General features: G+C 39.5%; 1 protein-coding gene across 2 annotated transcripts; it reads left to right on the forward strand.

Annotated features, from left to right (window-relative positions):
- The first annotated feature begins 325 nt into the window (after positions 1-325).
- Positions 326-23524, forward strand: LOC137934060 (protein PAF1 homolog). Of its 2 annotated transcripts, XM_068778261.1 has the most exons (13): positions 326-557; positions 680-1689; positions 2743-2811; positions 3283-3390; positions 3482-3662; positions 6037-6116; positions 6274-6393; positions 6599-6704; positions 6936-7022; positions 8198-8266; positions 8388-8462; positions 8585-8746; positions 23067-23524. In XM_068778261.1, exons 2-13 carry the CDS (start codon positions 782-784, stop codon positions 23205-23207), a joined length of 2106 nt encoding a protein of 701 aa, XP_068634362.1. In that variant the 5' UTR covers positions 326-557; positions 680-781; the 3' UTR covers positions 23208-23524. The 2 variants fall into 2 exon arrangements, with proteins under 2 accessions (XP_068634362.1, XP_068634363.1); XM_068778262.1 differs by having other exon boundaries at positions 326-1689.
- The last annotated feature ends 607 nt before the right edge of the window (positions 23525-24131 follow it).

Raw genomic sequence — 24131 nt, forward strand, 5'->3', positions numbered from 1 at the left:
GTTCTTCAACCCACAAAAGGTAAAATATCAATTAAAACCAAAGTAGTATAATCCAATAACTGAAGAAGAAGAAACATTGTCATTTCACCTAAAAACATATAGCAATGTATAAAAGGAGAGGATGATTTCATGGATGCACACCCGAGTAGCAATCAATTTGATGGTAATTTGTTTTGAATTTGATGTCAGGTAATAGTTTCATTACCAAAAAAATGACTGGTGTGAATCCTTGGTGCTCATGCTGGTGTGAAAACTTTAAATGGGGGGATATCTGGCTAGGACTTACCCGTTGTAAGCAAATTGTCAAGAGGCACTTCGTAACGGAGCATGCCAAGGTTTGCCAGACGTGCCTGCGTTGGAGACAATTGGCATTTCTGCCTCGAATAGGTCTGTTTAACGGCTGCTTCACTGCTACTCTCTGCTCTACAGCGGACAGAGGAAGACGAGACCAGCGGAAGCCAGACTCTCGGTTGATCTCCGTCCTTCGAGTTTAGAGTCAACAATGATCTTCAGCACCCGAAGTTTGGATCTTGCTTAGTGCTTGCTTCTCTCTTCTGGTAAGGTCTCTCTTTTGCATTGCCAACAGCCCTCAGGCTAGGCAACACGCCACCCTGCGAGCTGCTCTTTTTTCTCGTGAAACAAGGCAAAACACTTTAAAGAACTAATATTTCGTGTCTAGGTTTTGAAAGATTGACGAGAGAAGAGAAGGTAAGGAAGGAAAGAGGGGGAAAATAATGGTTTGATGTCTTGTTAGGGTTGTATCGTAGCCAATTAAACGATCATGGCATCTTATAGGCCTTTCCCTCCTCAATCTTCTTTCGGTCCGCCGAGTCAGAACCCTCTTCCGCCGCCGCCGCCACCCCCCCCTGTCCAGCAGAATCACTATCCAACAATTCATGGCGGATCTCAACCGGGCGGTCCTTCTTCATCCTACCGACCTCCTACGTCCAATTATGGGTATGGATACCCTCCTCAAAGGACCCAACAACCTTCGTACTCGTTTCAGCCGCCGGCGGGTCCTCCCCCGTCATATCCTCTGCCCCCTCACCCGCGCCTGCCGCTGCCGTCGTCCATAAATCCGCAGTCGCAACCCTCCGGCCCGCCTCCTCCTTTATATTACCAGTCATCTTCCCAATATCCCCCACCACCTGGCCTACCCGCACAACCTGCCCCACCTCCCCCACCGCCACCTCCTTCGTCTCCTCCTCCAAATTCTTCCATTCCGCCTCCTCCACCACCTACCCTGCCTCCCCCGTCCCCGCCACCCCCTCCATCAGTGCCTGCCGATGTCCCTGCTGGTGGTGCCCGCTATGGCAAATCCATGGCCAAAGATTTGAAGCACTCTTTTCCTCCTAAACAGCAGAGGCCTTCTGTGGGCCCATTGTCGATGGCAAGGGGCTCCCAATTGCCACCCCATGGTCCGTCAGGAAGAGTGCAGACTGAGGAAGAGAGAAGGTTATGGAAAAAGAGGGAATTTGAAAAGCAGAGGCAGGAAGAGAAACGGCTCTTGCAGTCAAAAGAGCCACATCCTCATGCTTTGCACAAATCACATGCAACTTCTTCGGCTCCCAAGCCGCATGGATCGATTGCTGGTTCCCGCATGGGGGAGAGGAGGGCTGCTCCTTTATTGAGTGGCGAAAGGGTAGAGAGCAGATTGAAGAAGCCGACAACCTTTTTGTGCAAGTTAAAGTAAGTTTGCTGTTGAGAGTTGCGAGTCATATTATTTTCCTCTCTTGACAGCTAATTGTGAGATACTTGTTTATGAATCCTGTTGAGCATTTTGCCTGTATGTTATCCAGATTCTTGTATGCATATAGACTTCTTCAACACGTGTCAAATTTGGCTGCAACGTTTCAAAACTCTCTTTATTCGAGATGAACAAACTCGTGCTTTTGATTTAAATATAGGCCGCTTTATTAGGAAAGTAATTATTTCACTTTTTGCATGATATCACTCTATCAGATTTATTTAATGGCCACCAGGTAGGATATCAAGGAGGAGCAATTTTCAGGTTGTCTGGTTTGTGCATTTGTTTATAGCTCTGGCCGCCTTTGTTCTTGTACCATTTTTATTTACTTTCTAGGGTTCTTTGGACTGCAAGATGGAGAAGAAAGAGAAAGGGGATAGATTATCTGATCCCGTTGATTGGGTTTCAACTACGAGCAAACAGTCTCCCAGGTGAAAGGATTGATGCGACTTCATGTAAATCTGTGTCCTCACACTTATTGTGCTTCCTTGAGGGCCATACGGGAGATCCCCTTTTGTTCGCCTATTTCAAAAATCTGACATGCACTCTATTTCTAGCCATATAGAACTTTTGTGAGCGATTGACATTCACGTTTATGACCTAACAATGTTGTTATATACCTTTTAAGTTGTAACTTTTAAAGAAGATTTGCATTACTCCGTCATTTCTGCCTTGATTGAGATGATATTTACTTGGACTTTCATTATTGAGTCTGATAAACAGAGAAAGTTCTCCTATTCATCAGCTTTCATTCACTTTGAAAAAATAATTGTTCATGAGATTTTTCAGTATGACGCCGTTTAAGGAATGATAATTTTCTTGATGTTTAGCTTTATCAAAAATGATTTTTGTTGATATTTAGCATCGTTTAGTTTGCGAAAGTTTGCATCATGGTGATTGTGATCTTCAGTTTATTTCCAGACACTGTCACTGTGACCAAATTCTCAGTATTGAGAAAGAAGTGCTCATTTATTTTCCTTTTGTACTCTGTGCAGGTTTAGGAATGAGCTACCTGATCCCACTGCACAACCGAAGTTGTTGCCTATGAACACTAACAAAGACCGGTATGTTAATAAAAATCAGCATCATTTCAAAAAAAAAAAAAAAACAAAGACCGGTATGTTGAACTATTCAGAGAGCCCTAATCACCTTGTTCTAGGTTCTTCCACCTTTAGTTCCTTAACAAATTTGTTCCTTCTCTAAGGCCATTTTTCTTTTTCTCCTTTGCATTTTTGTTCCAATGTCCTGCATGAAGAGAGGAAAGAAGAAACAAGCTTCAATTATGGAGTTCTGGAACTTTGGTTCATTCACATACGTTATTCACTGATAGGATAGGCTGTCTTTACATCCAATGCATCTGGTTAAATGACTAATCTCTTCTACTTTCTTATGTTATAAAAAGTTTATTTTTGTTATTAAATAGAAAATTTGACTGAAGAGCATTGTATATTGCTGCTGACATTTTAGTGGCTTTCTTGGATTTTTTTTCTTGAGAATGTTGTATCTTAATGGATTTATTCTGTTTCATCTTGCAGATACACAAAATACGCAATTACATCGTTAGAAAAAATGCACAAGCCAAAACTTTTTGTCGAACCAGATCTTGGGATACCTCTAGATCTTCTTGACTTAAGTGTGTACAAGTAAGTTGATCACTTCCTTCACTTTGTGGAATCTTTGTTTCTGCACCTTGTTATTTGTCTGCACAAAATTTTAATGAATGGAATTTCATAGTCCTCCAAAAGAAAGGCCACCCCTTGCTCCAGAAGATGAAGAGCTTTTACGTGATGATGAGCAAGTGACCCCTGTCAAGCAAGATGGTATCAGAAGAAAAGACCGACCCACTGATAAAGGGGTTTCATGGCTGGTTAAGACTCAGTATATTTCTCCTCTTAGCACTGATGCAGCCAAACTGGTAAAAAACCTTTTTCTTGATGAAAGCTACAGGGATCTCTCTTAATTGGGAAGTTTTGATTATGTTAAATAGAGTGTAATGTGTTGATCCTCTATGGCAAGTTTTGCTGATGGAGTATCACCTAGACCATAGTTAGGCTCCAATCCTGGGTGCTCAAATAGGCAAGAAGAACCTGGTGATTGGTCTAGTTGTCTTTGGAATGTCTCTGTCAAACTCCCTATTTTGTAACTTGTGCTGTTATTTTAGCCCTTTTTCTCCAAAAAAAAATCCTTATTTCCTTTTTTTTTTTTTTTGGAATGTCTCATGTCACTGTTTTAGCTCCTTATTTTGTAACTTGTGTTGTTATTTTAGCTTTGTTTTCAAAAAAAGTCCTTATTTGCTAAATTTTATTTTGCTCTTTTTTAGTAGTTGTAATATTTCTATATCAGATTCTTAGAAGAACTATGGAACCCTTTGATGTTGCAAATACTTCTTTCTCTACTTTATACACTTTTCCTGGGTTTTACCTGTAGAAACCACTACAGTGAGTATGATTTTCATCTTCTTTGTTACAGAATCAGTATTATAGGTTTTAGAATTTCTGAAATATGGGAGTTCTTTATTTAAGGGAAAGTGTGTGCATGTGTTGTATTGGACTGTTGTCATATTGAAATGTGAGTCCAAAATTGTATTTCCATATTGAATCATAAATTTAATAAGATATTTAAAATTTATTGGTAGATTGCCTTTCCTCAACCATTTGATTTCTCTTGATCACGGAATAAAATTTTGATGTGAAAATGTAATACTGTTCAGTGTGAGTAAGTGCAATTGTGGTTGAGTTTTTGGAAGGCGAAGTTTGATCCTGGTTCGACGTGTGACTTTTTGTATCTTAGTATGTAATATAAGTACTTTAGGTGCTCTTCAAAAAAAAAAATAAAAAAATAAAAATCAGAAAGTTTGTATCTAAGTTCGCTGTGCAAGAAAATTCACTTTCCAGAAAAGTCCTCTTTGAGTTGTTATAGCAAACAAAGCTTATAAAAAATAAAAAAAAGAACATTTTGCATTTGAGAGTAATCTATTGTCACTGCGAAGATGCCTAGCAAAAACACAATTGTGTTGGATAATGACTGTCCTATTCAGATAGAAGGAAATTTTTTTTTTGGCCCGGTGAGGTCTATCCAATTATTGCAAATCATTGGCAATGAGAATGCCAGCATGTCATATAACAACTGGTGTTTCCATATGATACACTTCTGTGAATTATGATTAGAATTAGATTGGCCCAGCTGGTTGGACTGGGTAAAACTGAAAATGGAGGTCTTGCTCATGTTTCCAAATTCAAAAACTGTTTTTTCATAAAAAAATGTGATCCATGTGGGTTTTTGTTTGTTGAGCTCTTAACAAGACAATTTAGCTAAGCGACATGGGGCATCATGTTCTCGATCTTTCTGCTTCATAGTTCCTGATATAGTGTTTTGTCTTCTTATACTGGAAATAGTTTCTGCTTCCGTCTCCTTTTCTCAATCCCCTAATTTACTTTGTCTTTTCCTATCATCGCTTCTTTGAGGCTTCCATTCTTCCCTCGTCAAAATGCTTTAATGAGTACCAAATGTAAAAAAAAAAGTTTCTGCAGCTCTCCCTCACAACCTTCTTATTTACTTTCTCTACGAGGGATTATGTATTTTACTTCTGTGATTGATGCTCACAGAGGATTCTGTATTCTGCCTCTGTGTGGTCGAGGCCCATGGGGCTTTTGCCACCAGAAGAAGGTAAATCTATTACCTATGTGGTTATGGGTTTTTTTCGTTAATTTTTCTCTTCAAAATCCCTCTTTGGTTTTTTATTTTGGAATGTTGTAGCCTTTTAGAGATCCTTGAAAGTCACTATTCATACAAGACAAAAACAGTCTGTAAGGAAAGATCCTGGAGACTTATTTGCTAGATGTGAAGAACCTGAACTCCTCTATAGAACAATTTTGGTGGCATTTGTATGTAGGAACTGAATGGACACAGATTTTTTCTTCCAATAATAGTTTTAAATTTTTCGTTTAACTTATTTTATCCTTTTTCTTTCCGTTTTTTAATCTAAATATCATAGCAAGCTAAATATTCTGTACATCTATTGTTCTGCCAATGCATCGATGAATAATTTCTTCAATCTTATAATTTTCTGTATATTCTTTCTCTTGATACTGTCCTCACTATTTATAAAAAAATATTCTTTATGACGTCATCCTGGTTTCAGCTATAGATGAACTCAGTTATCTGAAACTGGCTAACCCACTTGTTTTCATGGCTGGTCTGTTTGCAAGATTGGATCTTTGATTTCATATCATTATGTTATTGCGAATCAAAACCTGTTCTTACCACTTGTATTTCCATCATTTTGTTAGTCTATAACTGAAAAACAAGCAAAAGAGCTGCGAGAATCAAGGGAAGGTCGTAATCTGTTCTTGGAAAATCTTAATAGCAGGTATAGTTTTTCTGTTATGTATTCTTTGCATGTCAGGGTATTTTTTGTTTCTTAGAATGGTAATTATAGTGTATCATACTGATTAATGATTTCCTTATAACTGTAAAGCCTCTTAAGAACTTTGTTATTTTATTTGTACTTACATAATGTATTTCAGGGAAAAACAAATCCAAGCAATTGATGAATCATTCAAGGCATCCAAATTGCGCCCTGTCCATCAAACTAATCCTAACCTTGAACCTGTTGAGGTTCTTCCTTTGTTGCCAGATTTTGATAGGTATGTGTTTCTTTGATCTAGTGCAGCATAGGAAGCCACTGTGCCTGTATCTTTTTTTTGTCTCATTCCATCAATACAGTTGTTTATTACTGCATTATGTTTAAAAAAAAGAATCATCTTCATTCTCGTGATTTATATATTTCCTGTGATTGTTATTTATTTTTTCTTTTATATTTTGTTTAGTCTAATTGGTCCATTTTACTAGGTATGATGACCGATTTGTCATGGCTGCCTTTGATGGTGATCCTACTGCTGATTCCGAATTATACAATAAATTGGATCGATCTGTTCGAGATGAGCTTGAATCACAGGTGAATTGTATCTTCCATCTGCATCACTGTTGGTTGGTCTCTTTGATAGTGCTGTTGTAGTATTTGATTGCTTCAATGGTGTCTCTCCTTACTGTTGTCTGTTGTCATTGTGGAATTGGTCATATGACCTGTAGTGCTGCATATGTTAATGATCTTTATGATCTTATGGTTCACCTACACTCTTCAATTTCTCTGTATATTTATATTTTTATTCTGCATGGTTTATAACAGGCTATCATGAAGAGTTTTGTAGCTACAGGTTCTGATCCTTCCAAGCCAGAGAAATTTCTGGCTTACATGGCCCCTTCCCCTGACGAGGTAGCACAATTAACTCTGTTTAATTTTCTTGCTAGTTCTGTAACTTTTTTTTTCCTGTTGCTTTCTTTTTTTATGAATTGGGGCCTCAAACAACAACAGTGTTGTAAAAAATGAGGCACATAATTATGAAGTATTGTCATCTATTTTTACTTGTGCTACTGGACTCTTTTTTACTAAAATTCTCACTGAATGATGTATATGTTGGTTTGGGAAGGCATTCCTCCCTTACCCACTTTAATGGCAAAGTCTATAATCTAGATGTTGACAGATGGGTGGTACAAAGCATTGTGGACATTGATCAATATGAATCTTGTAAGGATCTTGTTATAGGCTGGATGGAACTACATCGTGCTACAACCGAACAGGAATACTTTAGAAATAGGAGTTAAGGTATCTAGTGTACGATAAATGTGGGTTGAGCCTTTGACTCAATGGCCATGGGGTTTTCTTACTGTGAGGTATTGGATTCATTGGGTTTGGTCAAGATTTGGAAAAAAAAAAAGAAACATGTCATGTAATGATTTCCACTAGAAAGTACCTGAAAGATGGCTCTTTGCTGTTGTTTGCCAATATAGATTTTAATCTCACTTTTTTAATTGTTTGGAATTTAAATGCATGAATGTAGCTCAAGAGAAACCCAGGCCCCACAGGAGGGGAGAGGTTTTCATAGGTTATTTGGCTAATGTTATTCGTGTTTTTTCTGCTCCTCTTGGGCATTGTGACTTTGAGTCTGAGATCCGTACTCTCCTTTCTGGATTTAGAAATTTGCTGCAATTCTCCTCTTGTTGTTTACAAGTGGAAGGCAACTCAGCAGTGATCATTGGTTGGTTTCCATTCAGATGGGCATCCTCCATGGTGTTTATTGCATATTTTTTTATGAGATTTGGGACATTGCTTCCTTTCTTCAGATTTTGCAACAACATTTACTTAGAAGTGCAAAGTCCATGGCAGTCTAGCTTGCTCCGCTACGTGTTTGTGAATTACATTTAGTTGTGGGAGATCATTTCCCAATAATAGATCCCACGTGATGTTTTTTGTTTTGTTCTTTCCTTTGTGCCTGTATTGCTTGTGCCTGTATAGCTTTCCTTTGTTCTTTCCCTATAATAGTTCTTTTATGCAATTCTGACTTTTTCATAAAAATATGTAACTCACTTCTTTTTCTAATGGTTTTGCAGCTTTCAAAAGATATCTATGATGAAAGTGAAGATATTTCATATAACTGGCTTAGAGAGTATCACTGGGATGTATGCATCTGTGTTGCTTTTTTTGTTTTTAGTTTACTTTTGATCGCTTATTATTTCTTATTTTCAAGCTTAACTTCATCATGAAAATGGAACTTGAAAATTTCTAACTTTTTGTTAATAGGTGAGGGGTGATGAAGATCCAGATAGTCCAACAACATACCTTGTTGATTTTGATGAAGATGCTGCGCGCTATGTGGTTAGTTATTTTGCATTATTTTCATTGGTAGTGAAATGGTCTATCAATTTTTTTTTTTTTTTATCCTAACACTTGTGATTGTCACATATAAAAAAAACACTTGTGATTGTCATAAAATGCAGCCTCTTCCTACAAAGCTTGTTCTACAGAAAAAGAAGGCAAAAGAGGGCAGGTCCACGGATGAGGTTGAACATTTTCCTGTACCTTCAAAAGTGACTGTGAGGAGAAGAGCATCTGTTTCTGCAGTGGAACTGAAGGAACATGGCGGAACATCCTCTAGTCATGTAGTTTTCTTGGCACTCTTTTTGCTTCTCTCAAAGAATTGTTGTTGTTCACCAGGCTGATTAAGTTGCACTTGACCTTTTCTCATGATAAGAAATTGATTTTATTAGTGAGCCGGTGAGTCTTTGATAATGAGGTCTCCACATGCTTGTCATAGTTTCAATTGCTTCCATAAAATTGTTGCTAAATTGTGGCCCTTCTCTTGATTTGGCATGATCTGTCTGTAATATCATAATCGTCTGGATCATTTTTTTTTTTTTTTTTTTGAAATGATGATAATCGTCTGGACTGTTATGCACACTAATTCTTCCACTTATGCTTTTTTATTATTTCTTTTGAACTTTTAAAGTTTCTTTAAAAAAATAATGAAATAATACACAAAGGGAGGGAGAGGTTGAGCCTCTAGCCTCAGCTAGGGGGTAAGGGGATTCCCTGAACAATAAGGGCTTGGGAGAAAATTAACAAGTCTATCAGCTTTGCTATTGGCTGCACAAAGAATATGCTGTCATTTTGTCTGTATTGGAAGTACATAGATTTGTGATTTCATCATGAATGTGCCTTAGTCTCGTAGGGGAGGGTATTTCTTGGTGAACAAATTGATTACAAGAGCTGCATCTCCTTCATTGTCTCTGGTTTGGACAAATGCTGCAAGAAGAGCTTTAATCCTGAGAGTAGAGCTTTAATTTATGCTTGCACTGAGTCTGTCGTTCCTGCTGGCAGTGTGAGTATATCAGCAGTGTTTGGCTGGTTATGGTTTGATTATCCTCCTACTCCCACTAGTGTAGGATGTTCTATAGAGCTCCCATGGAAGTTAATTTTTAGCCATTCATTTGGGGGAGGAGACCAAGTAGCTATTTGTTGGGGGGGATTCTCTCTAGGTTACCTCTGCATCCAATTCCTTCTTATGATTGAGCTTGGTAGTGGGGGGAGGTGCCAAAAGAGTGTCTCTAGGAAAGAACATAACCTTCTATTATTCTTCCCATAGTTTTTTGTGTCTTGTGGAGGTCTTTGCATTACTTTCTTTCTAGATGTGCCAAAACACAGGGGTTCTAGAAGATTTTCATAGGATTTTTCTTGTTTTATAGAATGGATGTTAAGATTGAGCCCGATTCCATTCCAAAACGTCTAGCTACTTAGGAGGCCTATTACTCAACCTTATACAGTACAAACCAACAACTGTTTTAACACTTATCTATGTGAGACTATTCCCACTAACATTCCCCCTCACATCTAGGCTTATACTTACGGATGATGGGCCTAAGAGGTGGATAACATAAATGGTGTACAAATTCAATAGGGGCACAAATTGGGCCTCAAGGCAAATATCTTGCTCCAGTACCATGTTAAGTTTTTTTTGCAGGACATTGATCATATAGACCTGCTCCATTAATTCCATCGTTTTCTGCATTACTTTGATCATATTGACTACAAACAACATCAGGATTTTACTTCAACATGCTCGGTACCAGCACTTTGAGCCTCACCAAATTCTTCAAAAGTCAAGTTATCCCTACCACTTATAGCAATCTCAAGTTTTACCTCAATTTCTTGGGTCGCATTAGGCTTTACATTTAAATGAGCTTGTTGCTTTTCTCCACAAGTGCAAGATTCAAAATCAATGTGCGATTTTGAAAAGAGCAACTTCTAGGTTCATCAAGACAACAAGTCAACTTTAACCATTCACACAAAAGAAAATCATAGGATTGCCTTGGTATATATATATTTTTAAGGTTTTAGCCAACAGACTAAGCAAGGCCCTCGCCAAATTAAGCAGTAATAACGAATCATTTTTTCAAACCTCTCGACCCATGAGCTCCTCCACTCCATACATAAAAGTGGTCAGCCCAGAATGATTCTCAAACTTGACATGGAGAAGGCTTTTGATCGGTTAAGTTGGTCTTTTCTTGACTTTGTCTTGCTTAGAATGGGATTCGGTAGCGATGGAGAATTTGGTGAAGAGTTGCATCTCCTTGTCCACTTTCTCTCTTATGTCCAATGGCGCCACTCATGGCCACTATCATAGCTAGAGAGGACTATGCTAAGGAGACACCTTGTTGCCCCTGCTATTCAACATTGTCAGGGAAGCCCTCAATTCCATCTTCTCTGATGTTGACCATATCATCACCATAAAGGCCCTTCTTTCCAATACGAAATTAGTTTTGACCAATGCTGCAAATTGTTCAAAGTCACAATTACATGGCATCAACTTACGGTTTCACTCAAATAGCCTCTAGGTTGACGTTCTTTGCTACATTGTGGGCCACCTCCCCTATGAGTACCTGGGTCTCCCCCTCTTTGTGGGAAGGTCCTCCACAGAGTTCTGGAACCCTGTTGTCGAGCGTTTTGAGAAATATCTCGTGAAATCTCATGCAAACTCTCTCAATGGTAAGTCCGGCCACCCTCATAAAATCCACATTTGTAGGTTTGTGTAACTATTTTTCTCTTTCCTCCCCTACCTTGTCTCAATTGCCAGTAGATTGGAGGCCATTGAGAGAAGGTTCCTTTAGCGGCACATCTCCATGGACTTCAAATACCATCTCGTAAACTAGAGTGAAGTTTGCTTACCCAAAAACACCGAGGACTTGGGATAAAGACTATTAAAAGCATGAATCTTGCTCTCCTTGTTGTTGAAGAATTAATATAGTGGAGTTGTACATGACTCTCACAGTAAGAAGTATTATAGAGCCAGAATTGATATGGAGGAGTCTTCCAGGAGTCTCTTAGGAGGAGGTCTCACAGAAGAGTCTCAATTAAAAGTGTTTTAATTATGTTAGTCTTCTATTTATGTTCAATTATTCAATTGTTCTAGGACTTATCCTTTAGTATTTAACTTTGGATGTACTGGGACAAGAGTAGTTTAATTGTAATTGGATTCTACTTGTTTCCTCTATTATAAATAGAGGTTCATGTACTCGAATTACAACAAGTTAGTGAAGTGTTTATCATTTTCAGAAATTAAACATGGTATTAGAGTGGGTTATGTGAGTCGACTCAGTCAATCGACAAAGATCATGTATTTTTTTCTGATTTCTTATCTCTAGTAGTTTAGGTTTGTATTCTATTTTTTTCTTTCTTTCCTATCCTAGTACCCGTTGGTTTCTTGGCATTTGCACCTCCAACCTGAACTTTTCATATTGCAAATTATATATTGATGGAAAGATCTTCGAGTCTACTTTCCAACGCAAAACGAATTTTCGCAATCAGAGTTTTCTACAAAGAGAAATCGATATTTGAAGCAGCAAATGTCAGACTACAAGAGGTTCGAGTAGCAGTAGAAAACTTCAACTTTCGAGTTGTTTTATACCTTCAAGAACGAGACTTTATATGGAGAATTATATATTAAAAGAAAGATTCGTAACTCTATTTTCTTACCTATCCAACAAATTCTCAATTTGAGCAACTACTTCTTGTCATTTGTTCTCTGCTCTGTCTCTGTTTGTCAGCGCATTGACATGATCAAAAGGCATTTCTTATGGCGTGGCACTAGCAACGACTTTCATTATCATTTGGTCAGATGAGATGACGTCTGTATGCCGAAGGCTATGGGTGGTCTAGAAATTAGGTGCACTTAGGATATGGAACTGCTCTCTTTCTTAAGTGGTTTTGGAAGTTCAACTCTAACTCGGTGGCTTTCTTGAAGCCAATGGTGGTTTCTAAACTCCGCCTTCTCGTGGCAAACTGGTTTCTTGATGGCAGCAAGCACAACCTCTCCCCCCTCTGGAGAGCATTTCATAATCTATTCCTGGTCTTTAGGTTTGCCATCAGGTTCTTTGTTGGAAACGGATCTAGCCTCAAATTTTGGACTTATTGGTGGGCAGGAGTTGGGCCTATTGTCTCCACCCTCCCCTCACTCCTCTAGCTTACTACTTGCCGTAGCCTCTCTATGGTTGATGCCTAAGTCAATGGTACTTGGGATCTCCGTCTTCTTTGGGATCTCTTTGATGAGGAGGCTATTGCAGTCTGTGGCCTACTTGATGATCTTGGCACCATCACCATTCGACCTCAGATGTCTGATCGGATTGTTTGGCTCCCTGTTGACAGTGCCCATTTCTTTGTCTCCTTAGCTTACCGCTGCTTCATGGGTTGGGCCAGATCCCCTTCGCCTCATCCGGCTGCCTTTGCCTGGCACCTCATGGCCCCTCCTCGGATATGGTTCTTTGGAGCGCTTGCCGCAATCGGATCCTCCCTGTTGGCAATCTTCTTCACCGTGGAAACTCTTCTCTGGATCCTTTCTGCCCCATCTATGGTACGGAGGAGGAATCGATTTGTCACTTGCTCCTGCATTGCTCCTCTTCGCTTCTCTGCAACTTGGGCCTCCAGTTCTACATCCCCCAGGATCTGAGTTCTCTCTCCTATCCTCTAGGACCTGCTTGCCCAAGCTGGGCAAGCTTCTTTTACCCGCTTGCGTGGCCCACATTCCTTGGTGTCTTTGGAAGGAAAGAAATGCTAGGAGATTTGAACACACTCCCCCCGATTGGTCATTTCAAGCTCAACTTTGATGGGTGAGCCCTTGGATGTCTTGGTGTAGCGGGCTTTGGTGGAGTGATCTTCGATGCAAGTAACACTGCGATTATATCCTACTCTGGTCCTCTTGGCATTACGGATTCGACTACGACTGCGCTATTTGGGCTCCTTCACGGTCTTCACATTTTTCTTGATGAGTTCAGCAGGCCTCTCATTGTGGAAGGAGACTCTCGGGTCGTCATCGGCTGGTGCTCCTCTTCCACCTTCCCGCTTTGGCGTCATTGACAAATTTTTCTTCACATTATTGATCTTGTATCTTTAATCCCTTGTACTTGGTCCCATGTTATGAGATCAGCTAATTCAGCTACTAATTCTTGTGCAAAGCTTGGTCCCTTCTTTCAATCCTTTGTTGTAAGGGGAGGCCTCCCTTGATATATTTTTTTCTTCCTTGAATTAATATTATCATCATTTCAAAAAAGAGAGGGAGATATCGATTTCGGAAGAGTCAATAGTCATGCTGGCCAAAGAAGAAAGAGTACTCAGTTCGGCCAAATTACAGTCTGAAATCTATTAGATTCTTTTTGAAAGAAGTATATTTTAACAAAGAAATGTTATACTTGGATGAAAAGTATCAAAGTCTTGTTTCAGAAAACTACAAAATGAAAAAATCTAAAGTTTATAAAAGATTCAAGAACGAATCTTTTTATGTCAAATTAGGTATCAATTTAAGTTCTATGAGTCTAGTTTCTTAATCAACAAATCATTTGTGATTTTGAGTTATATTTTTGGAGATATCGATAACAGAAGTGCCAAAGGTCAGTTTTGCTGAAAATCTATTTTTTTTCCTATTTTCTCTCCTATTACTTCTCCATGCATTGACGTGGATTGAGTTTCCTTTTCTCCTAAAATCCGAGTTTCTTAGCCAAATTTCTCTTCTAATCAGAGAGTTTTGGTCAAACTTACCATGATGTGGTCATTCAAGGTATGCAATATCTTGCTTCAATGTTGTTTTCAAGTGTTGTGTTTTTGTTACTTGGTTGTGTATCTTCTGCATAGTTAACCGAAAAATTGTGGTCACCACAAAAAGGTTATACTTGGTCAAGTTTATTAAGTTTTACCGTTAAAGTCTCCCCTAGGCATTGCTCTGACATGATGAAAACAGAACACTCGTACTTCTAAATGAATTCTAGAATATGACCTTTTTTTTTCGGCAGCAGATGTGCTTGCCAGGCAAGGAGCTACCCTACAATCGCTGGTTGTAAGGGACTTGCTCCCCCATATTTTGAAATTTCTCTCGTTTTATTAATACATCTCTATTAAAAAAAAAATCACTTCAGAGCAATGCCTAGACCAACTACCTAAAAAGTATAAAAGTGTGCCCAACATCTAGCTTGGGTCAAGTTTTTAGTCTTCACCTAAGAGATTATTTGTGTTTGAACTCCCCTTTAAAAATGAATAGTCTCTTTGTTAAGCCCTAAAATTGGGCCGTTTTCCCGCCTTTAAAATTGAGCAGAATGTGTTTCAGACTATGGCCGTTTTGATTGGTGTATGGAGCTTTGTCATACGGCTAGGAGTGATTTTCTTCTCCCACATTGTGTTTTGTCCAAGTTGGGCCTTTATGCCCCTTTTATCCCTAGTTTGAAGGGGAGAAGTCGAAGAAGTACAAGAAAAAAATATTTTATTCTACATGTGGTAATTTTTATGTGACCAAAATATTCGAGGAAGGGAGAATAAAAAATGAAGAATTTTTTCAGCAAAAGAAGATTGAAGACCAATTCTCATAGAGCTAGAATTGATATGGAGTCTTATAGGAGTCTCAGTTAAAGGTGTTTTAGTTATGTTAGTTTTCTATTTATGTTTTGTACTTTTTTTTTTTTTTTTGAAATGATGCTAATTTTTATTAAGACAAAAGCTCAAAAGAGCAATTTACAAAGGAGGGAAACCTTCCCAAACAATGGGAGATTGTTGGGAAGTTCCGAATTTTACCAATTTATCAGCCAAAGAGTTGGTTGATCTACGAATTTAAGGTTGGAATTAACGAAGAAGTTGCAGATAAAACCAACCTACCATTGTAAAAGAGCTGCCCATGGACAATTTGAAACCCTACTACCATTTCCCCAACTGCCACTCATGTGATAATGTTTTGTAAGAATGAGTCTGCTGCTACTTCTTGTTTTAACACATCCATATCCAGCCATTGCACCCCAGAAACTGCATCTATATTCATCATGTCCGGTTTGCGAGAGAGTGCATCCGCCACTTTATTACTTGCCCCTGACCGATATTGAATGTCAGTCATAGCCCATCAATTTCACCATCCAACGTTGATATTCCACACTTACGAGACGCTATTCCAGTAAGAATTTTAAACTTTGCTGGTCAGTTCGCACCAAAAACCTCCTTCCTAGCAGGTAAGGACGCCATTTCTGAATAACCAACCCAATGGCCATGAGCTCCTTCTCATAAATCGACTTCAATTGGGCTCGCTCACTCAATACTTGACTAAAAAATGCAATAGGCCGTCGATCTTGCAGTAAAACAACCCCTAGCCCATATCCAGAAGCATCGGTCTTCACAATAAACATCTTTGAAAAATCAGGTAGAGCTAAAACTGGGACCGTAGTCATGGCGTCCTTCAAATGCTCAAACGCTGTGGTGGCTTTAGCCGACCACCCAAAGTGATCTTTTTTTAATTGATTAGTCAAGGGTCTCGCAATATCTCCACAAATTTTCGATAATATCTTGTAAGACCAAGGAAACCCCTTAATTCCTTAAGTGTGGTTGGTGCGGGCCAATCAACCATAGCCTGTATCTTACTCGGATCAACTGACACCCCCTCTCTAGAAATGATATGTCCCAAGTATTCTATTTGTTCTCTTCTAAAAGAACACTTCTTAGAATTAGCATACAACCGATGTTCTCTTAATTTCGCCAACACGGCCACTAAATGATCACAGTGAGCACTCCAACTTGGACTATATATCAAAATATCATCAAAAAATACCAATACAAATCGATGGAGAAAGGGTTTGAATACCTCATTCATAAGGGATTGAAAAGTAGCCGGTGCATTGGTAAGCCCAAAAGGCATGACCAAGAATTCATAGTGTCCTTCATGAATACGGAAAGCTGTCTTGTGCACATCAACTGCTTTCATTTTGATTTGGTGATACCCCGACTTCAAGTCCAGCTTCGAAAATACTTGTGCTCCATGAAGCTCATCTAACAACTCATCAATCACTGGAATGGGAAACTTATCCAGAATAGTCTCCTTGTTAAGGGCTCTATAGTACATACAAAATCTCCAGCTTCCGTCTTTCTTCTTGACTTATAGCACGGGGCTTTAAAAAGGGCTAATGCTAGGTTGTATGATTCCAGCAGCCAACATTTCTCCCACCAACCTCTCTATTTCATTTTTTTGTATTTGGAGGTTCCGATAGGGGCGAACACTCACCGGTGAAGCTCCTTCCTTCAAAGTTATGGCATGTTTCTTTTCCCTTGTTGGTGGTAACTCTTGGGGCATGGCAAAAACATCCCCAAACTTTGTCAAAACTTTCTTCACCATCGCTATCGTGTCCTCCTTTAGTTGTGACACTGCCACTATGGTACTGCCCAACTCCACAAGAACCCCATGTCCCTCATGTTGGATAGTTCTCATCATCGCCTTGAGCGAAACCAAAGTTTTGTGCAAAGATGGATCTCCCCGTAACACTACCGTCGCATTACCCAATCTGAACTTCATAACATGCGTTTTCCAATTTTTATATGTTCCTCCTAAGGTTTCTAACCATTGTACACCTAAAATCACATCGGTGCTTCCCAATTCCAAAGGCAGAAAATCCTCCACGACCTCTATTCCTTGAAGAGTTAATTGAACCCCCTTACAAATTCCCTCCATGGGCAGTGCCGCACCTGTACCCAATTGAACGCCATACTTTGCTGTTGGAGATAACGGCGAGTGCAGTTTTTCGACCACTGTAGTAGAAATGAAATTATGGGTTGTTCCTCCATTGATAAGGATAACGACTGGTTGTTCTCCGATGTTTCCCGCAATTTTGATAGTCTTCGGAAGTATTAATCCAACTACCGAATTCAACGACACCTCCACTATTTGAGCAGCCGCGCTAACCTCTTCTTCCTGCTGTGCACACGTGTCATCGTCGGCATCCTCCATAACTTCTTCTTCCAGCTCTTGTAAAATCAGCACTTGTAGATCCTTGTTTTGACATCTATGCCCACCTGAGAATTTTTCATCACAACAGTAGCACAAACCCCGCTCTCTCCGGTAGTGGATTTTGGATTCGGTAAGTTTCCTGAATGGCGTCCTCTTCTCCATCCAATGTTTTGTCGTTTCTGCCATGGACGTGGTCCTCCCATGACCCCCAACTATGGTCCCGATTGGTTTTTGAGTTCGCAACCCAAATCGAGTCTGCTTAATAATTTTTTTTTCTTCCAACTTCTGGGCTAACTCCATGGTTCTTCCCAACCCATTGGGCTCCAACACCCTCACCTCGGCACGAATTTCGGGCTTAAGCCCATTAACAAAGTTGGACTCCAACACTTTTTCTGGAATCTCGTCTAATGTGGAAGCCAAATCCTCAAATCGCCTTTTGTAATCTCTCACAATGGTATCCTGCTTCAACACCAGAATTTTTTCATAAGGCGAGCCGTCTTCGGAGCTTCAAAACCTTTTTAACAATAAGAACTGAAATTCTTCCCAATTCATGATCTTCCTCCTGTTATTTTCATACTTGAACCATTTTAATGCATCCCCTTCCAGACATACTACGGCGGCTTCCAGTTTTTCACCTGTGATACCCGGTTGAGTGAGAAATAGCGTTCAACTCTTTAAATCCAGTCATCGGGGTCATCTCCCTCAAAAACTGGCAACTCTAACTTTCTGGGTCGCACTTCATATCGGCTCTATCGATTCCGGTCAGCCTCGCCACCCTCTCTTTCGTGTCCACTACCTCTTGAGATCGAGTTATCTCCCACTGCCGAGTCCACCCCTGGTCTCGTTGTCGCCGACCGACTCTGCGCATTCAGATTTCGGTTGAGCTCCTCTTGGGTATACAGGAGTTGCTCAACACGCCCTATCAGTGCCCTCAACCCTTGTTCCATTGCCAGAATCTTCCAGATCTCTTCCTTCATCGAGCTCACCTTCTCCCTTATTGTGCTAACAATTCCTTCCATTGAATCAACCCTCGACTCCATTTTGGTAGTAGTCATGAAAATTCACACTTTTTTTTTTTTTAACTCTTCTTCTTCACTACCAACCTTCGAAGTCGAAACTCACCCTTGACTCCCGACAACAGTAATACGGCTTGCCGAGATCACGTAACAAAAAACCCGTCATCTTCTTCTCTCATACCCCTCGATGCCGAAGCCCTCCTCGAGCAGACGACGCTACTCAATATCAGTGGTCTACTTCCGATACCGTAATCCCAATAGTGCGAAAACAATTGAAATAGGAAAACGGAAACTCCTCTTCACTGTCAAAATCCAGAGGCGAACCCAACCTCGCTCTGATACTAGATGATATACCCCAAAACAGAAATAAAGATTCTCAAGCAAAACAAAATAAAAGAACGAACGGCGAACCTTCCCTTCCTTGCCGAAATCACCCAAATCCATTAGAAGACCCCCCCGATAGATATGACTCATGATGCGAATACGACCCACGACAAGAAACGGGAACTCCTCTGTCGAAATTGATGTAAGACTCACCGGAAATAGTCACCGCTAACCCTGGTATTCGAGAGACCAGTACTCTCCCTGAGCCACACTCCTCTGGATACTCAAAACGACGACCCTACCTCTTCCTCTGTTCTCCCGCTAAATACCCTAATGAACGTAATTAAATTGGAAAATTCCCAAAATGCCCTTGACTACATTAATCACCCTCTAATTATTTTCCCAAGTGCTGTTTATTCCTTCTAGAGTAAGTAACACTGATTTGGGGTCTATCATATACTTCCATGCAGTTGCTCCCATGCTTTTTTCTGCTGCTTGATGCTGTGGTGTAATGCCCAACTGATTCAGCACCCTAAATAGCCAAGTCTGCACCATGTCCTTTTACGTGAATCTTCTTGATCTGTTGTATAAGTTCAATGAATTCTTCTGCTTCATAACCATTGAGTTGTCTTTGCATTTGGATTTCATGAAATTGAGATGCTAGAGACTACTTATGATTCACTGTTTGTTATATGTTGATTCCTTGCTAGTCTGAATATTCTGGGGTATTGAGAGGAGGGAGGACTTTGGCCTGCCTAAATTACACCGAGGTTCCATCTTGAACATGGAATTTAAGATTTGAATGAAAGTACTCTTTCTGCTTGCATATTGTTTTCCAAATGTATGTGGACCTGTTTCCTGCTACTTTATTAGGGAGCCATAAAGTGGGTGAGTAATTGTACCTGGAGCATATAACATCTTTCCGTAGTAAATGCTTAAAAAAAAAAAAAGTAAATGCTTCTCAGCAGCAAGTTCTCATTGCCACTTGACCAAGAAGTCCTGATTCATTTGTTTGAGTCTCTCTATTCCTAGTCCCTCTTCCTTTTCCTTTTGACTTACAGTGTCCCATTTAACTAGCGGATATTTGAAGTTTCCCATAGCTCCCCACAATAGGAATCTCTTCATTACTTTCAACTATTCAATGATACTTGCTGGGCATCATATTAGCGAGAAGAGATAATTTGGTAAACCAGCAAATGTTGATTTGATTTATGTGGTTCTCCCTGCTAGTGAAAGTGGTTCCTTGTCTTCTCACAAACCTTTTAGTGATGTGATCTATAGATTGTTGGAGATTGTCAACAAGAGGTGCATTTTTTGTCGCTTCTTTTCACTGGAGAAAGCTCATCTTGTATTTTCATTCCCATGATGCCGCTGCCATGGTCTGGAAGCAACTCGGACCCTCGAGATTCTTTTCTTTGGTTGGTGTACAGCTAGGAACCACATCCCACGTATGTAACCTCACTAGAAGGGTAATGTAGCACTAAATACTATCAACCTCTTTTGTGGTGATGTAGATGAAATTGTGGATCATCTCCTTCTTTCTTGCCCGTATACAACAAAGCTATAGTACTGTATTCTTCTTTTTTTGAGACTCTTTAATAATAGCATGTGCCTTCCATGAAGACTTCATTATACAATGTGCTCTATAGACTCTTTCATATTTCGACAAGATCCTTTAAAAAAACAGTGCTTGCAATAATTCCTTGGTGCACATGGGCTGAAAGAAACAATTGAGGGTTTGATGTCAATACTTAGGCGGCTGATCTAGTGGTCGACAACATTAAGCAGCTAGCACTTTCTTGGCTTCATAAGCGTAAGAATGTCTGCCTATTTCAGTGCTCTTATGTCAGAGAAAATTGGGTTCAAATTGCCTCTTTGCTGCCCCTGGTTACTACACATGGGTGTGGACTCCCCCCACTGATAGGTGTTCTTAAGCTCAATTTTGATGGTGCACTCGTGGTCCCTTCCTTGGGCTTTGGGGGGATCTTTCGGGATTATGATGGTAATATCCTACTTTCTTCGATGGTGCTTTGGGATGCCCAGGACCGGCAGGGGTGGCTTTTCAGAAATCATAGTGGATAGACTATCTCCTCCTATGCTGGGCTTGTGGGTATTGCAAATTCTACCACTGGGAGGTGAATGCTCTTCATCTGGGGTTGAAGATTTTCAAAGACAGACTTCAATGAAAGTTGTTGATTGAGGGAGACTCTAAAGTGGTCATAAGTTGGTGCCCTAATTCAGCCTTTCCCCCTTGGCAACATTGGCCAATTACTTCATCTATTGCAGATATTGTATCTTCCATTTCTTGTACTTGGAATCACATTCCTAGGTCGGCCAATTCTGTGGCTGATAGGCTAGCTAAATTTGGAACCTCCCAGCAATCTCTCATTGTTTGGGATGGTTCCCCCTCCTTGTAATCTTACTCTTTTGAGTTTTTTAATATAACTTAGCATTATTTCAAAATAAAAAATAAAAAAGTCCTACTCTCTTATGCTGACCCTCTTGAAATTAGAGGCTTTGTAATGGTGGAAACAGAAGCTCTTTGGCATGGGCCTCCTTCACGGTGATTAACTGGTGCCACTAAGAAGTTTGACCCTCCATGGCGGCTGCTTCCCTTGACGGAGGAATATTTGACAAAGCACAGATTATATTCATCACTCGGATGCACACTCTTTGCTCTTGCCAATGTGGCTGCTGACAGTCTTGCAAGGGAGGTTTCCACTCCAGAGAATACTGTCATTCGTGTTTATTAAAGTGTTCTTGATGTCTTGGCCTATGGGCCCTCGGTCGTATCCTAGCTCATTGAGCTTCTTGTACCCTATACTGTACCTTTAAAGTGTTGTAGCATTAAGGCTCTCCAGCTCAATAATAAAGCACCATCGTTTTAAAAAAAAAAATAAAAAAAAATCTGATTTCATGTAATTTTTATGGTGACCTCCCCTCTCATGGGGAGTCGCTTGTGTCCTCTCTCTTTCTCTCTCTTTAATAAAATTGTCAGTAAAGAGAGGGATACCTAGGTATATGGAGGGTAGGTCATTTGCAGTAATTTTTTTGCTAAAGCTTTGACTTGGCTTTCTGACATATTAATGCAGCAAATTCCTGATTTATTCTATTCCGCTTTTTGGGCTGATATGACTTCAGATAGTTGAATTAAAAATTTCAGATTTAGCATGTCTTATCACTTTCTTTACAAAACACTGTCATCTTCACACTCTAGTAGGGCGATTTTGTTGTAGTTGAGTCCAGGAAAATCCTGTTATCCATCCCTTTTCTTGACATAAGTGCAGCATGGAGCACACAGCGCTTCACCATTATGTTGCATAGCAATGGGAGTGGGGGTCTCCTTGTTTTGACTCCTGAGAGCCTTTGAACTATCATTTAACAGTTCTGTCAGTTAATATTGAGAAAGAGGAAGCTGTAATACAGCTTGAGATTTACTTTCTCCTTCTGCTGTTGAAACCCATTTTTCCAAGAAAGTATTTGAGGAAGTCCCTATTCACCCAGTTAAAAATCTTCTCCATTTCTTGTTTGGTGACTAGGCCCTGTCACCCCTTTGTTTTTTTTGGAGAATCTGCCATTTCATCTGTTATTAAAGCAGAACCAATTATCTGCGAATCAGTTCAGAAGGTACTTTGGTGCTCACTTATGACATGTGGAAGAGCTTTCCTCAGTCTAGATGCTAAAACTTTTACCAGCAGCTTATATGGACTTGAGATTAGGCTTTAGGTTTAGATATTAATGCTAAGAAAGTAGCTGCCATGCTGTTTGCTGTTAGGCCTGAATTAAAGCAGTCATCCGACAACCCTTCATGTCTTCTTGTAGGGAATGCCATCCTTTCCTGCTAAAATTTTGTCAGCAGCTTGTACGGACTTGAGACTAAGCTGATGGGCCAAAACTTTGAGGGGTTGTTTGCCCCTTCCTTCTTGGGTATTAATGCTAAAAAGGTAGCTGCCATGGTATTAAAGCTGTCATCAAACAATATTCTTTATGTCTTCTTGTTGGACATTCCATCCTTTCTTATAGAAGTTTATAGTATATCCGTCAGGCCATGGGGATTTGTCCCTTGATAGCACCTCGGGTGCTGTTTCTATTTACTCTTTTTATTTTCCCTCTTCTCTGAGAAATAGTGATGGCACATATAGTAGTGTACTACTGTTTTAATGAACAAAATTAACTATTATCATTATTTTGTGAGCTCAGTTTTTTTAACTCTTAAAGGGTCAAAAGTACATGTTTAAATGTGGGTTGTACACTTCTCTGTTCCTTTCATTTATTGAGTTTCCTTTCAGTTAATATATGTCTGGTTTGTACCATCTCATTATAAGTTGACTTGGCTTCATTCAGGGCCAGACAAGTAGAAAAGGTGAATCTTCAAACCCACAAAAGGGAAGGTTTCCAAATGAAGAGGGCCAGGGAAGACAAGGGAAAGCTGCACGTGGGCAAGAAGGTGACCACTTTAATGAAGATGAAGACATGTCAGATTGATTCTATTGATGATGAGATATGTGCTGCATGGGGAAATTTCCGAACTGAGTGCTCATCCCCAAAGTTTCATATTTCTGACAGAACCAATGAGAATCCTCTACTACCTGGATTCATGCTTGCGGAAGGCCAGGTAGCATCAGATATCATTGTATGATCATTCCAGTTACAGAAAATGTGTTTAAGAAACCATAGTTCTTATTATGCGGACAAACAGAGAAACTCGTTCTTGTGTGTCTTTTTTTTTTTTTTTTTTTGAGAAATCTTCTTGTTCTTGTGTATCTTGATAGACTGATTTTCTCCATCATGTTAGATTCATACTTATTTTGTGTACTTCAAGGTTAATGTTGGGTTTGTTGATGAAACTCTTGAGAAAACAATCATCATATCCCAAAGTTGTTGCCTTTTAAGGATGATTTACCCTAGTTGGTGAGATCTGTTCTTGTTGTGTTCATCTAAGAAGGGAAGTCATTAGAGATTGGTGAGAAATGAAATTTGAGTGTAGAACTTGAACAACTGTAAACTTACTCCATAGGTAAGACTGTATGCATTCATGTACTGCAGAAACGAGATCTCTTATTTGTTTCTGTTTTGGAGCATTCATGTGCTATTTATCAAGGTGGACTGTTGTTTGACTTACAATGTCACTAAATAATAAACACAGTTTTGATGAGATGGAGGATAAGCTCATTATTTCAATATAAAAATATGTAGATGGATGTAGAATGCTAACTTTTCGAAATCGAAATTGGATATTGACAAGATAAGTTGAAGAAAGCACTGACATTGTTATGCTAAATGATAGAATAAAACCAACTACTGATTGTAAACTAAAACTGCTTTTAAGTTTTTTTTAATTATTTATAAGCTTAATTAGTATAGTCATATATAAATTAAAAACTTAAATAGTATGGTAATGATTGCACT

This window comes from Aristolochia californica, unplaced genomic scaffold (assembly GCF_029961685.1).
Source record: "Aristolochia californica isolate CCGP_79_NKW_82.1479 unplaced genomic scaffold, dmAriCali1.0.hap1 SCAF_6, whole genome shotgun sequence".
Lineage (NCBI taxonomy): Eukaryota > Viridiplantae > Streptophyta > Magnoliopsida > Piperales > Aristolochiaceae > Aristolochia > Aristolochia californica.

Bases quoted from the DNA above. Each gene is read 5' to 3' on its own strand.
- LOC137934060 (XM_068778262.1), top strand. From the start codon at position 782: ATGGCATCTTATAGGCCTTTCCCTCCTCAATCTTCTTTCGGTCCGCCG. The intron at 6,394-6,598 runs GTATGTGTTTCT...CCATTTTACTAG, and splicing joins TTGTTGCCAGATTTTGATAG to GTATGATGACCGATTTGTCA. The intron at 6,705-6,935 runs GTGAATTGTATC...GGTTTATAACAG, and splicing joins GAGATGAGCTTGAATCACAG to GCTATCATGAAGAGTTTTGT.